Genomic DNA, 17,928 nt, shown 5'->3' with positions numbered 1-17,928 from the left:
TGCTGTGTGGTTAAGGATGCTATGTGGGGATACCAGTATCCCCACACACTCCAGTAGGTCGACCTCTCTGAATTCCACAGAGCATTAACAGGAACAAGAACAAGATCTTACAAGAGCTTACTCTGGGGAGTATAGTGATTATAGCAATCCCTAGAGTGTAGGCATTTCTCCAATCCCCCAAACATGAGCCGAAACTTCATGAAGGTACAAGATGATCTGTTTATTGAGCACAAAAGGCCTTTCTTTTATACACATTTCTCCACAATGTTACCACCCACGTGGACCTTGTGGAATACAGGACACCAAGTTACAACAGCCAATAAAAACAATAATTAACACCGAAACACTCCCACATAGAGTCAGTAAGCCCTCCTCTCTGTCTGTGATATAATTACTGAACACAATAGGTTAACTTAATTATCACAGGCAGAAAATATACAGTTTTACACAATTCTTATAACTTAAAAATTATACATCCTATTCGCATAATACATTTTCATAGTCAGCATAATGAGGGGACAAACTCCCTTTCGGGAGTTAGCTGGAAGTCTCTTTTGACCGACTGCATGCACGTTTTCATGCCCAAAACAGTTCCACAGATTTGGGCTGTGCGGCCGGTCTATTCATCCCAGTTCAAATACCATTTGAATGCACGAACGGGTGCCGTTCGTGAAAATAGCTATATGAATGAATTGTCGAACGCCATTCAACTCCATCTGAAGTGTAAGAGTTCCAAAGAAAGTAAAACTTCAGCTGTGTTTGTGCCGTTGAGTAGCCGATTTTAGTTCCATGAACTCAACAGCATAACACCGCTGACCGCGTTTGGCTTCATTAAAATGGCCGCCACCACGTGACTACTTCGGCACTTCGGCTGCATCCAAAGTCCCATAGCAAAAGTACAGATTTTTACCGAGAGCATTTAAAGGTCCAGAAACAGTGTAATAAAAGTCAATAAGCCCAAATAGTGTTTTTAAAGGGCAAACTCTCTCTCAGATCGTGTGATCTGCCCTGCCAGCCTCGGCACCTGGCCACCGCTGCCCACTGTGCATTTTCCCAGTGAGCCCGATGGCCAGTCCAGGCTTGGTCTTGGGCCTTGGTTGATGCCTTGAAAGAAGTGTCATTGCATTTTACTTTAGGTTACAACCTCAAGTGGTTTTATAACGAAGCAATGCCCCTGTATTTGAACATTTATTACAGTTATAAATTCCAAACAGCCTCTAAATTTTACACGTAACTTTTTCCTATTTGAAGAAAATAAAAAGTAGATACATGATCAGTTGTTGATGGACCCATTAATGGAAATGTTATTGAGCTAAAGGGGTAGATCTGTAAGAAAAACAGTTTGCCACAGCTGGTGTAGCGTCACCTCTTAACACAGTAAACAAAACCAGTAAAATGCTAAATACTCTTTGAATTTTACATGAATTCTGAAATTCTATGAGCTTTAGTGAATAATCCATAAGCCCATAAGTGGAAACATTAGTCCAGGCAGGAGAGTCTAAAAATTAAAATAATAAATAGGAAGTGTAAAAACTGCTTGCAGTCTGTCATCCCTTCTGAAGGGCTTTTGTTCAGCTGTGTATCACAGTGGGATCCTACATTGTCATACCATTTAATACAGTAAACAAAACCAGTATGCAATGTATCTGTGTTTTTAATAATCAGTTGATACTGTGTCCCAGCACTGTTTATGGTGCTCCCATAATGTGCCGATGACATTCCAGGTCCATATTTAGGTTCTGTGAATGAATGGTGATGATATAGCAAAAGCTGCGGGACCTGTCCTGGTGACTGTCGGTAGAAAACTGTAGCATGATTGTTTTTAACTCCAACATCACAGTTAAATATGGTGGTTACTCCTTTATTCATTGAAAGAACAGCTGGTGTTAGAAGTGGAGTCTGCGAGTCAACATATAGAGAAAAAAAAGATATACTTGATTTAATAATGTATCACTATAAGCAATATAAAATAATTTCATATGACATAGAGAGCAACATGGATACATACAGGATACCCATGCCAAGACACATGCAATCAGCAGAATCTCCATTTTCTCTAAATATTTTTGAATGTTCTTTCCAGTATAGAAAAAGCTCTCTCACATCTTAAATATCACCTGCTTCTCTCTAGAGATTTCTATGCAAATACTCTGGAGCAGCGAGCAATCACAAACTGCTTGTAAGTATTATGTACAAACATAAACTCTAGAATGCAAATCTGCTGAGGGTATAAACTTAAATTGGTTTGACCTTTCTTCAAATTTCATCAACAAGTTTTAGAGAATGTAAAGACAGCACTGTATTTGGAGACTGTGCATGAAGACATATCCCTTTTGCTCAGTTGTGGACATTTTTGGTTTGTGTTTCATTTAAACATACAGTAAAGAAGAGGTATTTGAAAGGATTAAACATATTTACAAGATAAGCAAAATCTACACCCTTACATATTTTATGCACATTTGTATTTTTATTTGTATATGAAATATATTTATATAAATATATTTCATATACATATAAAAATCTATATGAAAGTTTTGAACAATAATTGGTATTTAAAGAAAACAAATAGAAAAATACAAAATTTAAATTAAAAAGAGAAGAAATGTAAAATTATACTAGTATTGGATGCTGCAACCTTTCATGTCAGCTCATGTCAGAACAGTGCCCTAACATCCGTGGGTCCTACTCTAGTTTTAATATGTGAAGATTAACATGCTAACTGCAATACTTTCTGCTTAAACTGTTTATGCCAGGGCTGTCCAACCTGCGGCCCCCCAGATGTTGCTGAACTACAACTCCCATGATTCCCTGGCTATCTGTTTAATTGAAAGAATCATGGGAGTTGTAGTTCAACAACATCTGGGGGGCCGCAGGTTGGACAGGCCTGGTTATGCTTTAATGTGGTCATCTCCAAAGGGCACTTATAGTACACTTGTGGGGTGCTCAGCCAAATAGGAATCTGAATTGGAAGATGCGTTTCTGAATAGTGGTGCTGCCATGAACACCAAAATATATACAAAACACAGATTAAGGAACAATGTACACACATAAAAATGGTTTTAAAATTTACAAGGCTACTTAAAAGTACCACTACTTAGAAATGCATGTTTCAAGTGCGCTCAAATTCTCTTTTTTTCTCTGTAGATTTGGAATCCAGACCAGAATCTTTTTGGGCTAAGCACTCCACTCATCCACTATAGGTGCCGCTTTGGAGGTGACCAGAGGTGACCCGCTGTTATTGGGGTGCTGTGACTTAGTGGTGGGCTTAACACAATATGGCCATATGGTGTAACTGAATCCCCATAAATTGTTTACTAAGATAGGTGATTTTAAGTAGCCGTGTAAAGTTTAAAACTGTATTTTCTTGTGTGTACACTGTTCCTTAATCTGTATTGTGCTTATAATTTGGTGTTTACAGCATTACCACTTCTTAGAAGTGCATTTTCCAGGTGTGCCCCCAATTCTTCTGTTTTCTACATTCATTAAAGATTGTAATGAGGCAAGTTTGGAACATGTAAGACCACTGAGAAGCAGAATGAAGTAGTCAAGGGGAGAGAGCATAGCATCTTAGACCAGCTCCTTCTTCGCATCCAGCGTTAAATAGGGACGAATGTATGCTATGCTTTTGAGATAGAAGCAGTATAATTTGGTGTGGCTGGAGTCACCTAGGCAGCGAGCCTGTGAGGTAGAACTGGTGAGAGTACTATTGATATCAGAGGCGGCTCTCTAATTAGGTGGTTTAGGCGGCCGCCTAAGGCCTTGCACTGGCTGGGGCCTCGCGGCCACCTAAACCGCCTGTGGGCAGAGTGTGTCAGGTCCTCGGTCTGTGACCGAGGACCTGACACCAGGAGGGGGCCCGGCGGCTTGCCCGGTATGCCACCGGGTGCGAGGCCCCTCCTGGCTGCCCAGCCACCATCGCAGACACTGTTCTGCAGCTCCGCAGTGTGCAGAGCTGCAGACCATGTGACTCGCGAGAATTGGCCAATCAGAGCGTTGCCGCGGGTTACCACGGCAACGCTCTGAAATCTCGCGAGATTACACGGTCTGCAGCTCTGCGGAGCTGCAGACTGGGAGCAGTGGCCACCGGACCACCAGGGAGCCCACTGGACCACCAGGGAAAGGTAGGCTCTCCCTCCCCATCACCCCCAACCACACTCAGGCTCACCCCCAGCTTCACCCCCCACCACCCCTCCCCATCCTCACCATCACCCCCCACCACCACCATCACCCCCCACCACCCTCAGCCTCACCCGACCACCATCACCCCCACCCTCAGCCTCACCCCCACCACCATCAGCCCTCCCCACCCTCACCATCACCCCCACCACCCTCAGCCTCACCCCCCACCACCATCACCCACCATCACCACCCTCAGCCTCACCACCCCCCACCATCAGCTTCACCCCCCACCACCATCACCCCAACCACCCTCACCACCCTCACCACCACCCTCAGCCTTACCCCACCACCCTCAGCTACACCCACCACCACCATCAGCTTCACACCCCCACCACCATCAGCTTCACCCCCCACCACCATCACCCCCACCACCCTCACCACCCTCACCATCACCCCTCCCCACCACCCTCAGCCTCACCCCACCACCCTCAGCTACACCCACCACCACCATCAGCTTCACCCCCCACCACCCTCAGCTACACCACCACCCTCAGCCTCACCCCCCACCACCATCACCCCCACCACCCTCAGCTTCACCCCCACCACCATCACCCCCCACCACCATCACCATCACCCACCACCACCATTACCCCCACCAACCTCAGCCTCACCACCCCTCACCACCCTCAGCCTCACCCCCCCTTCACCCTCAGCCTCACCCCCACCACCCTCAGCCTCACCATCCCCCATAACCCTCCACCACCCTCAGCCTCACCTCCCACCACCCTCATCATCACCCTCAGCCAACACCACCCTCAGCTTCACCCCCATACCACCCTCAGCATCACCACCCTCAGAATCACTCCCCCACCACCCTCAGCCTCACCCCCACCACCCTCAGCATCACCACCCTCAGCATCACCCCTCACCACCCTCAGCATCACCACCCTCAGCATCACCCCTCACCACCCTCAGCATTACCCCCACCACCCTCAGCATAACCCTCCGTCACCACCCTCAGCCTCACCCCACTCACCATCACCCCCTCCTTCTCGCATTACCCCCCTCTCACTCTCACATTACCCCCTCACTCTCACATTACCCCCCTCACTCTCACATTAGCCCCCCCCACTCTCACATTAGCCCCCCCACTCTCACATTAGCCCCCCCCTCTCACATTAGCCCCCCCACTCTCACATTACCACCCTCTCACTCTCACATTACCCCCTCTCACTCTCACATTACCCCCCTCTCACTCTCACATTACCCCCTCTCACATTACCCCCTCTCACTCTCACATTACCCCCTCTCACTCTCACATTACCCCCTCTCACTTTCACATTACCCCCCTCACTCTCACATTACCCCCTCTCACTCTCAAATTACCCCCTATCACTCTTAAATTACTCACTCTCACATTACCCCCTCTCACTCTCACATTACCCCCCACTCTCACATTACTCACTCTCACATTACCCCCTCCCTCTCACATTACCCCCCCTCCCTCTCACATTACCATCACCCCCCGCTCCCTCTCACCATCAACCCCCCGCTCCCTCTCACCATCACACCCCCCGCTCCCTCTCACCATCTGCTACCCCATACACATAGGGTCTCAGACAAAAACGCAAACATGCTCACAGAGACATACATTCACACACACAAGGATACTCTCTGTCAGACACACTCTCAGGCACATACACAGGTAGACAGGGCATCAATGTGTATATGTGACACTTTTTTGTTAGTGGGGCCTCATGTTTGCGTTTTGCCTAAGGCCTCATAAAGTCTAGAGCCGCCTCTGATTGATATGGATGGAGAATGACACAGGACGTGCAACACTTGAGGGAGGAAAGACAAGAAATTCTGTTTTGAAAAGTTAAGCTTATAGAAGTGAGCAGCCATCCAGTTAGGAATAGCAGACAGGCAGTCAAAGACACAAATCAAGAGAGACAATGAAAGATCAGGAGAGGACAGATAGATTTGTGTGTCATCTGCATACAAGTGATATTGAAAGCCAAAGGAGCTGATGGATTTATCAAGGGAGGCACTATAGATTGAGAACAGTAGGGAACTAGAGACAGGACTTTGGGGAACACCAACAGAGAACAAGAAGAGCCTGGTAAATAAACACTGAAAGAGAGCTGGAAGAGGTTGGAGAACCAGGAGAGAGTCTTGTAGACTGCCTAGGGCCTGGCCAAGACCGGGACGACAAAAAGATCAGAGGATCTCCAAGCACGACCCAATTCATGGAAGGAGCAATGTGGTCTGTACCAATATCAGGTACAGACCACTTTAAGAGTTCCCTAGCAGTCTCCCCGGTGCTTCTTGATGATTCAGAACCCTGAATCGGTGAGTGTGACAGACTCTGCCAATCGATGCTCCTAGTGCATTCCAACAGACACCATCAGCACTGCAGTCCCCGTATCCAGCATTACAGCTTGGCTGGGGTCTCACTGTCCTCCACCCACCCTGGACCCAACACCAGGATCCAGCTTCCAGTGGGTAGATCTTTCTTCCAAGAGAGTGTAGCAATATGCTCTTAAAAGAGCAAGTGATTATAATCCCAGGGAGTATAGGGATATAGCAATCCCCAGGGTAGATACAACCATTTCCCCCACACATGAGATGAGACTCTATGTTGAGGGTAAGCAGGAACTCATTTAATGGGAGCCACAACTGGCCTTATATGCAAGTCCCCATGCAAGGGGTACTCCCACCTGGACCTGATGGAAAATTCCGGTACAACATTACAGACCAATGACAACGTTGTTCAAGTACATTACACTCCCATACATAATCAAATAATCTCTCCTCTGTGCCTGGGAGATAATTGGATCAGGAACTGTACTAATCTAATCCATTTATCTCCAAGCACAGAAAAACACACAATTTAACAGTACCCCAAAAGTACCCCCAAAACACATGGAAACCCCACAAAATTATATCCCCTGATAGCCCCGATCTGGGGGACCAACATATCCAAAGATTACCCAGATCGGTTCAGGGGTTTAAGATTTCCATGGAAGTCACATTTTGACCAACCGCACACAAGGCTCCTGCCCAAAAGAAATCATGCTGTCCGGTCAGTCTATTTTGGGAATACATGAAACAGTCCAAATATCAAACGTTGAAGTTTGTATAGGCACTTAGTCTATGTCTCTGGTTCGGGAGTGTGTTTCCACCGAACGCCGCTCTTCTCATACGAATGCATGGAAGTCCCAGCAGTGTTCATGCCATCGAGTGTCCGAATATAGTTCCATGCACTCGATGAAGCTCCACCACTAGGCATCCAGTTCACACTCCACTGCACCACCAGGGAAGGTAAGAAGAAGGGGGAGGGCCAACACACACAACAGACAGACTCCCATAAACAACTCTCAGGCAGCACACACAGACACACTCAACCTTCCCCCATATAGCTATAACCCTCATCCACACACACACACACACACACACACACACACACCACACACTCACATCATTCACAGAAACAGAGCTTGAAGTTCAAGAAGGGGCCACAAAATACATAAAGCACTGGAGATTACAAAAATATTTGTAAAAAGAAAGGATATATAAGAAATGTATATAAGGTACAGCTAAATGTGCATCTATTATTAATATTATTATTGTTGGTATTTATATAGCGCCAGCTTACTCCGCAACACTTTACAATAAAAGGAGAATTTACTAAATGAGACAATAACAAAGTGTAACAGGAGCAATAGGTAGTTGAGGACCCTGCTCACACGAGTTTACCGTCTAGAGGAGGTGGGGTTTAAAACACAATAGGAAGGGTATTGAGGGAGACAGCAAATAGATATGGTGTGAAAGTAGCAGAACTGGTGGAGTGTGTCCCTTTAGGAGAGTGGAGTGTGGCCCTTTAGGAGAGAGCAAGAGGGAGGTTTGAGAGATAGAAGTTACTCTTAGAGGCCATAAGCATTCCTGAAAATATGTGTTTTGAGGGACTTAAATGATTGAAGGCTAGAGGAGAGTCTGACAGGGGTAGAGGATGTTCAAAAGGAAAGGAGCGACCTGTGAGAAGTCTTGCAGGCATAAATTTGCAGTAAGGGTGCGAGCAGCAGACAGGAAAAGGTCACCAGTAGAGTGGAGAGAGGGGGCATACCTATGAATCAGTGAAGATATGTAAGAGGGGCAAGATTTGGTTAGAGCTTTATAGGTAAGGGTTAGTATTATAAATGGACACCTGTAGGGTAAAGGAAGCCAGTGTAAGAATCGACAGAGGGGTGAGGTGTGAGAGGAGTGACAGGAGAGAAAGACCAGCCTGGCAGCAGCATTCATCACAGATTTAGGGGGGCAGTACAGCTTCTGGGGAGACCAATTAGAAGAGTATTACAGTAATCAATGTGAGAGATTATTAGAGCACGAACAAGCTCCTTGGCAGCATCTGCAGTAAGAAAGGGGCATATGCGGGTGTACCGGCACCCCGGGCATGAAAGGGTTAAACCGCCATTTAGTAGATCTTCCCTTCCAGAGACACAGGCACAGCTACTGTAGACACCAATACACTGAAGCGGAAAAGCATATGAATGCTCTCAAACATATGAATGCTGTAAACAGCCGAATAGGAAAAACCATACGAATAGGTTTATACTCCTAGCAGTCAAACTGGAACAGCATACAATAAATCCCCCCAAGAACAAGACAAGGCTCCGTTTTGAGGGCCAAGCAGGAACTGTGCAGTGGAGGGGGTGGAATCCAGACTGGAGAGGGTCAAGGAGAGAGTTGGAATTGTGGAAGCAAGTCAGATGGGTAAAGACAAGTCTTTCCAAAAGCTTTAAGGAAAAAGAGAGCAGGGATATGGGGCAATAGTTGGAAGGGGAAGTTGGGTCAAGAGATGTTTTTTGAGGACAGGTACAACAGTAACATGTTTAAGGGGAGCTGGGACAACACCAGAAGAAAGAGAGCAGTTGAGGATGTGCGTTAATGGCTCCACCAGACAAGGGACGAGAGATCTGAGGTGGGTCAGGATGGGATAAAGCAGACACGTGGTGGGACGAGAGGAAAGGAGAAGTGCAGCCACCTCCTGTTTAGTAGCTGGAGAGAAATCTTGGACGGTAGGGATATTATGGCATAGAGAGGGGAGTACTAATTTCTTAACTGTTTAATCTTGTCAGTAAAGTAACATGCAAAGCTATCAGCTGACAAATTAGTGGGGTGGCCACAGCAGGGCAAAGAAGAGAGTCAAAGGTATTTAAAAGACGCCTAGGGGGTGGGGCCTGACTGCAGAGCGGGATGGTCGCAGGTTTCTGTTGCTCCTGCACTCTACCACCCTAAGAACCGATTCCCGCTGAGCAGAACCTGTGACCCAATTTCTCTTGGCTCCCAAACAACTCCGGGCACCAAGACCTGCACGATGACACCACTCTCGAGGTTCTCCGCACTGTTACCGGTCGCACAGCCATTGAGGCCTACACACGTGGCGGACGCGGTGGAGACGGCCGCTCTCCCGCCATCCCACTGCAAAATGAGACAAAGCATAAGCCACCGTTCCCCCCCACCCCCTATGGACCGGCGGGGGTTATCCCAGTCCCCACCAATCTGACACACACAGCCACACACAGACACCAAGACTACAACTGCCCACCCTGGCTGGGGCCCTGTAAGCACCGAGCCCAACAACCTGGGAGACGAAATACCATGGCCACCCACACAACCCCAACTTACCAGCCTGGACCTGATTTTTCAGAAGTTCTGGGACCGGCTGGAAAAACGCCTTGCCAGGGCCTCCCCCGTTTACGGAGTGAAGACAGTGGGGATAGTGAAGAGCAGACGGAGCGGACAATCCCGGGTAAAGCCTGTACCCTTACGCCCACAACAACCGCTGTCTGCCCACCCAAGCCGCAGGTCACTAGGGGGCACCCTCTAAAGCTTCAGCCACCTCGCCGGAAGCCTGTCCGCCGCTGGCGGCGGCAAAACATCCGCAGCGCCCGTTCAGGGAAAGGCCCAGCTCAATTGCATACCCGAGTCTATGACACGCAGAAGCCGACCCACCAAGAGGCTTGGGGCTGGGGAGAGGTCACTCCTTTTTCTCGGCTACCCTGCACACTCCAGATTACCCACACTCCAAACGCCATGCGACCTAACAAGGGCATTAGCTGAAGCAGAGACCCAAACACTGGGTCGGCACACGAGACCGATCACCCTACACGAACTGACGATGGGAGAGAAACGCACCACCACAGCTGAGTACTGCCTAATACCCGGGCAGACATTGACCCATGGACTCATACTTAATAACCCCTCTCCACACCTCGGCTATACCCTTCTCTTTTACCCATGAAGTAGACCAGTCTGCTATCTATGCCCTTGGAAGTCCTCATAATGGCAGTTGTTCAGACGCTTATGTGTGTCCCTAGTCAGACCCTAGCATTTAAAGGGGGCTATCCCCCATACACTTGGTCTCCAGCCTGTAATCAACCATATCTTTCCTGAGCAAAACTGAAATTGAACCCGCGTTACTAACTCTTACAGGAAAGCTAGTATTAGCCTTTAACAATTACCCTGAACGTTGCACTAGAATAATCATAAATGCTTATCTAACTCGCTAACCTTATATGTGTTCGCGCTACTAGAAATGTATGTTTAAAGCCTATATTATAACGCACAGTTTAAGCACAGAGTGATGTCGGAATAGCCTATAAATCCCTTACAATTAGACAGACGCATCACTCTTGGCTAGTAGTTAACCTGTACTGTTACCTTAAAATATAAAGAGAGGCTGACCCAAGTGGGAGTTTACGCACTGAATATGACTTGTATACCATGCGTTGATATGCTCTAACCCCCTGATTTGCATTCTGTACTGTCTTAATCTACGCCTCAATAAAAACAAAGATTGACAAAAAGATGCCTAGGATTGCGGGAGCATAAACTAATAAGAGAGGAACACTAGAACTGTTTAGCAAGGGTGAGGGCTGTGCTGTATGAAGGCAAGACAAATATACTGAGAAGATCAGTATAAATTACCTTTTTTTATTATCAGAGATAAGGCATGAAATGTGTAAGTGGTGGTCGTTTTGCTCTTCTCCTTGTGTATCATTGCTATAAGCTGTATTTTTTGTGATGTCCTCAAAAGGGGGTCTCCAGAGGTAGTAGGGTATTTCTCCTTTCCAATAGCAGTGGGCCGGTATTGGAATAGTTGGTGATATATAAAAAAAAGAGGATAGAAACACAAAATAGTGCTCTCTGGATGATACAGAATAAAATGAAAAAAGCTGGAGGTATACTCACACGTGAAGCGCAAATGGGATATTGCTCAATATGTGTAAGGGTAGGTGGTATGATCCCCACCAAGGTTATCACTCATTGAGTCCTCTAGTGGGGGTGTTGGAGAGAGTTGAAGGGAATTATATTTTAAAAAAATAAAAATAAAATAAATAAAATAAAATAGAATAAAAGGGTAGGCATTGAGGCTCCAATAGCATAAATGGGCCATCTTTATTGGAGACAAAACAATCAGTAACATAAAACAGCTTTAAAATCACTAATGTGTTTCTCCTGCAAAGAGGCTTTATCAAAACACTTTGATAAAGCCTTTTTGCAGGAGAAATGCGTTAGTGATTTTAAAGCGCCAATAAAGATAGCCCATTTATATTATTGGAGCCTCTAAGCCTATACTTTTATTCTATTTTATTTTATTTATTTATTTTATTTTTTTAAATATAATTCCCTTCAACTTGATCCAACACCCCCATTATTTATGTATCACTATGATTGCAACATTCAAACCTCATGCTCTTACAATAAGTTACCTTAATACACTTTTGCTTATTTAGCACTATTTAATTTGTCTCCCACATTTGGAGTTAGTGTAGGACCAACCAATATTGGGATACTGTGAAGTAGTGGTGGGCTTAACAAAATACAGCCATATGGTGGAACTGAATCCCCATATTTGTTTTCTTGGATAGACGGATTTTTATGTGTGCGCCGTAACTTAATTTGTATCATGTTTTATGACTATTCTGAACTTTTCTTTAGATTTTTATTGTTCATGGTTTTGTGTTTAGAGCTCTCAAATATTTCTTTATTTTGGGCATTAGCAGACATTTTTGTTATGCACTTTCTACCTGCATCTAATTTTGTTTTTACCCTTTACCTATTGTTTATCATTTTATTGTATTAGTTTCTAAGCTTTGGTTCTGTGATTCATTTATTTCACGCTTCACAGCTGATAAATGTTCAAATGTGAGATTAAACCAATTGAACAGAAAACAAAAATATCCAGTTGAGCTATTTGTTTAAAAATTTAAAATTCACTTAGAATTCTATAAGAATTCCTGACAATCTATGTATTTTAGTGAATAACACATGGACGCATAAATGGAAACATAAGTGCAGACAGGAGAATTTAAATATGAAATGATAAATGGGAACTGTAAAAACTGCTTGCAGTCTGTCATCCATTCTTAAGGGTTTTTGTTCAGCTGTGTAACAAAGTGTCTTCCTACATTGTCATACCCTGTAATACAGTAAATAAAACCAGTATCCGAGGTGTCTGTGTTTTTGATAACCAGTTGATACTGTGTCCCAGCACTGTTTTTAGTGCAGCCATAATGTGCTGATGACATTCCAGGCCCATATGCAGGTTCTGGGTATGTATGGTGATGATATACTAGAAGCTGTGGGACATCTCCTGGTGACTGTCGGAGGAAACCTGTAGCATAACCACTTTTAACTCCAACATCACAGGTAAACGTTACAGTTTGTCCTTTATTCACTGAGAGATGATTTGGTGTTAGCAGTGGAGTCTGTGAATCAACATCTGGAAAAAAAACAACAATATTAATAATATATTACATTAAGCAGTATTATGTAATTAAATTGAAACTTTAGAGAAAAACCTGGATACATACAGGATACCCATGCTACGACATATGTTATCAGTATCAGATCCATTTTCTCTATAGGTGTCTGAATGTCCTTTCCAGTATAGAAAATCTCTCTCACGCCTCCCTAAATATCACCAGCTCCTCTCTTGAGATTTCTATGCAAACGCTCTGGTGCAGCGAGCAATCGCAAACTGCCTGTAAACATTATGTGCAAACAGAATCTCTAGAATTCAAATCTGCTGAGGGTATATATTTCAAGGTGTTTGATCTTTCTTCCACTTAGTGTTTTAAAGAAATTAAGGACAACACTGTATTTTTGTTAATGGGCATAAAAATGTAATTTTTAATAAAGTTTTAACAAAAAGTCCATCCAGTGATTCCTATTTGCCAAATTAATCTGACAGTGCTGTTTATTTTCACAGAAAAATGCTGGTTGCTAGTTGCCATAATTACTACTACTAGTTCAGTCAGAAAAAAAAAAACACTCTGACTGGAACAAAGTCACTACATAGAGAGGCAAAAAAACAAAACTCTTTTTGCAAATTACTAGCTGACATTATTATTTTATTATTTATATAGTGCCATCAGATTCTGTAGTGCTGTACAATGGGACATCTTGGTTCCTCATACGCCAATATGCTGTATTCAAGTAAATCATACATCAGCAAAGAGCATGTATAAGTCATGTAGCCTAATCTACATGTACTATACATTAAAAGGTACAATTTCAGTACCACAGAAAAGTGCAGGGCAATGTGGATTTAAAGGATGAAAACATGATGATTTTCTGTTTTTTTTTTTTTTTCTTCAATTGAAACTGCAATAAGGATCAAGTCTTTAAATGAATTTAAAATAAAACAGTCACTCCAAAGGGTAATCTTTACTTGTTCCATATAGGTAAATAAAACACTACAAGCACCATAGCCACTAAGGCACTCTATAGTGGTTATGGTACCAGGGGTGTCCTTTTAAGGAGTCAAACGGTTTAAGAATGGCTTGACTTCTTATCTTAAGTCAATGGCTTTATAAAAGTTGTGTGTCTGTAACTATTTCTTTAGTCAGTTGAATATATTTCACTGCAAAGTAATGACCACTTTTCTACTGTCATTGATGTAATAAACTGATCAACCATAATATTAACACCACTGACAGGTGGCAGCATTTTCATGTCCTCCACAGCAGGTTTTTTTTAAGGATTTTATTCTCCCTTTTCTTTTAAAATTGGATAACACAGAAACATGGAGACACAGATATACCCATGCTTCTATTTTAAAGGGCAAAAGCAAGCCCTTTATTCGGAGACATAGACAAGACCACAGTCTTACTGTGTCATTGTATAAAGGCACATGTTTGCTTTTGCCTCTATATGGAGGCATATGCATGTCTGTGTCTCAATTTGTAAAGTAAAGGGTCAATAAAATCCTTAAAAAAAACTGTTGTGCAGGGCATGAAAATTGCTGATCAACACTACAGTGGTTTTAAGTCACAAAGGGCCACACTTTTCATGCTTTGCACAGCAGTATCAAAAACCTTTTTAAAAGAAAAGGGGGAAAATACAAACTTTTAGCAAACTGATGTTCAGAGTTTAAAAGTGCAGACTAACAAAAACAGCGGTTTTCAAAGTCACCAAAGGCAGCACTTTTCACGTCATGCACAATACCAATACAAACAAATCTACTAAACTAATTTGGTTTTCTAAGTAGGGCAATTCCACATCAAGGTAACGAATAAGGGATCTTTCTACTAAACAGTGCCCACATTTGGTATCCTAATTAGAGGAAACCCATATTAGGGTACCAGGTTATGGGAGCCATCTACTAAACAGCGCCCAAGTTTGGTATCCTAAGTAGCGGAACGCCACACCAGAATTCTTAACTAGGAGAAACATCTAATATATAGAGTTTTAATTTTACATCCTAAGTAGGGAACCCCATATCAGGGTACCAAATTAGAGGAGCCACCTACTAAACACCAATCTAGTTTGGAATCCTAAGTAGGGGAACCGCACAACAGGGTTCCAAATTAGGGCAGTCATAAATATAACAGTGATGCCATTGAATTTCTGCCATTGAATAGTTGCAACATACATAAGGAACTCCACTTAATCTCATCAATCTGGGCCAGGTTGCAACTAAACCAGAACCAAGCACCAAGTTGCAATGGTGTAGCGGTAATTACCCTTTCCAGGGGCCAGCCGGGGTCCTCTGTTCAAGCCGCGCGCGGTCCTGCTGCTGCACGAGCCGCGCGCGGCTCATCCGACGGCTGCAACAGGAAGGCGGGCAGTGACCGCGAGAAGTGGTCACGTGTCCCGCCTGACTCTAAGAGCGCGCCGCGGGTCTCGGGCGTGCTCTTAAAGGGACAGTGGGAGCCTAAATTGGCAAAGGCCTCCCATTGGTCCCTGTCATGCCACACTCCCCATACACTTACCTTTTGGGGGCGTGGATGTGACAAGGGCCAATCAAAATAGATGTTAAGGTATTTATACTCACCTTTTTCCCTTAGTTCCTTGCCCTATCGTGGTTTCTGTTTCAGTTCCCTTTAGCGCTTCTTGTGTTCAGTTGTGTCCCTTCGTACTTGACCTTGGCTTTGTTTCTGACTACTGTGAAAAATAGAAGTGTATACAATATAAGCAATGCAAACAAGTGTGGTAGCTAAAGTGCTACAGACCACCTGAGTGGGAAACCCCTCACACCACTCAATATAACATAAACAAATACATACAATAGATGGTACGTCCCACTTCTGGATATATCTGTGAGAAATATATATAATACACACAATAGTGTAATACAGTTGATGTAACTGGACAGTGCAGAATTATCAAATGTGGTACTCACAAACGTGGAGCCAAGTATATGTGGCACTCACTGTTGTCGCCTTGGGACGTTTTTGGAAGGATGTCCCTCCAATAGAGGGAAATGACCAATAGATTTCTAGTGAAGCGGTATTCAAAAGAATTACTAGAAAGAGCATCAACACAAGCTTTGGATCTACCTAGAGAACAAACCTTAACTATTAAAATCAAAGACACAAGTGAACAAATGGAGATCCTGGCTTTCATAACCATCTACAGCAGTCAAGCTCAGCAAATCAGAAGTATATTTTCAAGAAACTGGAAGATCCTCAAAGGAGATCCGAGTCTGGACACGATTTTGGGAGACAAACCAAGAATTATTTTCTCCAAAGCTCCAAGTTTGAAAAATATGCTTGCTCCTACTGTGCGAAACAAGAGGAAGATATTTGACACCCAACAACGAGGATTCACCAAGTGCGGGAAATGTATGGGATGTAAAAGCAATACTTTGCACATACCTCTAGTCAAGGAATTTTTATATAAGGAAACAAAAAAATCTTTAAGATCAAGACAGCGATGAACTGTGACTCTATTGGAATTATTTATATCTTAATCTCTCTGTGTAACAAACAATATGTAGGCAGAACTAAAAGAAAATTTAAAACCAGATTAAGTGAACATATTTGGAATATCAAGAGAGGATTCCCTTGTCACAATCTCTCTAGACATTTTGATGAATATCACTCAAGGAACTCCCAAGGTTTACAATTTATGGTGATAGAAAAAGTGGACATCAACTGGAGAGGGGGCAATTTGGAAAAAGAACTGAGGTCAAATGGATTTTCTATCTGGACACCTTGGAGTCTAATGGCCTGAATGTTGATTTTGAATTAAACGCATTCCTTTGAATAAATCATGCCCCAAGGCCAGGCCAATTAGTTATAATTTTATATATTTTTATATATCTTTACATATTTTTATATGTATTATTTTTAAAATAATTTATCCTCACAGAATCTGCGAAACGTTGACTTTGTCTCTTAGAGTATGATCATTGCATTACATTCCAATCTAGTGTACCATCATCCAGTCTCCTACACAGGGCCGCCATCAGGGGGTGACAACCATGATGGTTGTCACGGGTCCGGCGGCCCTGGGGGGCCCGGCCGCCCGGGCCCCACGTGGAGCGGCAAAGCTGCCGCAGGTGCATCTGCACCAGGGCCCATCAGGTGGCCCAAGCATTTAGGGCCACCCAATGGGCCCTATATCTTCAGGGGCCCGGTCAGCGCTGCGACCGGGTAATTGCGCGATCGGGCCCCTTTAAAAAAATAAATAAAAACATTGCGGCAGCAGAGGAGAGGAGAGGAAAAAGGAGATGAGAGAGGAGAGGCATCTGCTCACTCCCATCATCCCCAGCCACCCTCCTGCAACTTAAAGGTAAGTGGAGGGTGGCTGATAAATGAGGTGTGTGTATGTCAGTCTGTATGTCTGTGTGTATGTATGTGTGTATGTCTGTGTGTATGTCTGTGTGAATGTCAGTGTGTATGTCTGTGTGTATGTCTGTATGTCAGTGTGTGTGTGTGTATGTCTGTGTGTGCATGTCTGTGTGTATGTCTGTATGTCAGTGTGTGTGTGTATGTCTGTGTGTGTGTGTATGTCTGTGTGTATGTCTGTCTGTGTGTGTATGTCAGTGTGTATCTCAGTGTGTATCTCAGTGTGTATGTCAGTATGTATGTCTATGTGTGTATGTCTGTCTGTGTGTATGTCTGTCTGTGTGTATGTCTGTGTGTATGTCTGTGTGTATGTCTGTGTGTATGTCTGCCTGTGTGTATGTCTGCCTGTGTGTATGTCAGTGTGTATGTCTGTGTCTCTGTGTGAGTATGTCTCTGTGTGTATGTCAGTGTGAATGTCTGTGTGTGTATGTCTGTATGTGTGTATGTCTGTATATCAGTGTGTGTGTGTGTATGTCAGTGTGTATGTCAGGGTGTATGTGTATGTCTGTGTATGTCAGTGTGTATGTCTGTATGTCTGTGTGTATGTGTATGTCTGTGTATGTCAGTGTGTATGTCTGTATGTCTGTGTGTATGTCTGTGTGTGTATGTCTGTCTGTGTGTATGTCTGTATGTCAGTGTGTGTGTGTATGTCTGTCTATGTGTATGT

General features: G+C 44.0%; 1 protein-coding gene and 1 gene segment (V, D, J or C); both read right to left on the bottom strand.

The window, feature by feature from the left end:
* LOC134611593 (immunoglobulin lambda-1 light chain-like) overlaps positions 1–17,928 on the bottom strand; it is a 565,493-nt gene that overhangs the window by 182,663 nt on the left and 364,902 nt on the right. The window lies entirely within an intron of this gene.
* Positions 12,552–13,061, bottom strand: LOC134610512 (Ig kappa chain V-V region MOPC 149-like). The segment is given in 2 exon segments: positions 12,552–12,907; positions 12,999–13,061. Coding segments are annotated over 2 exon segments (399 nt in total).

The sequence above is a fragment of the Pelobates fuscus genome, chromosome 5, assembly GCF_036172605.1.
Source record: "Pelobates fuscus isolate aPelFus1 chromosome 5, aPelFus1.pri, whole genome shotgun sequence".
NCBI lineage: Eukaryota > Metazoa > Chordata > Amphibia > Anura > Pelobatidae > Pelobates > Pelobates fuscus.
The sequence above is the reverse complement of the archived record's forward strand: the minus strand, read 5'-3'. Positions and strand labels throughout refer to the sequence as shown.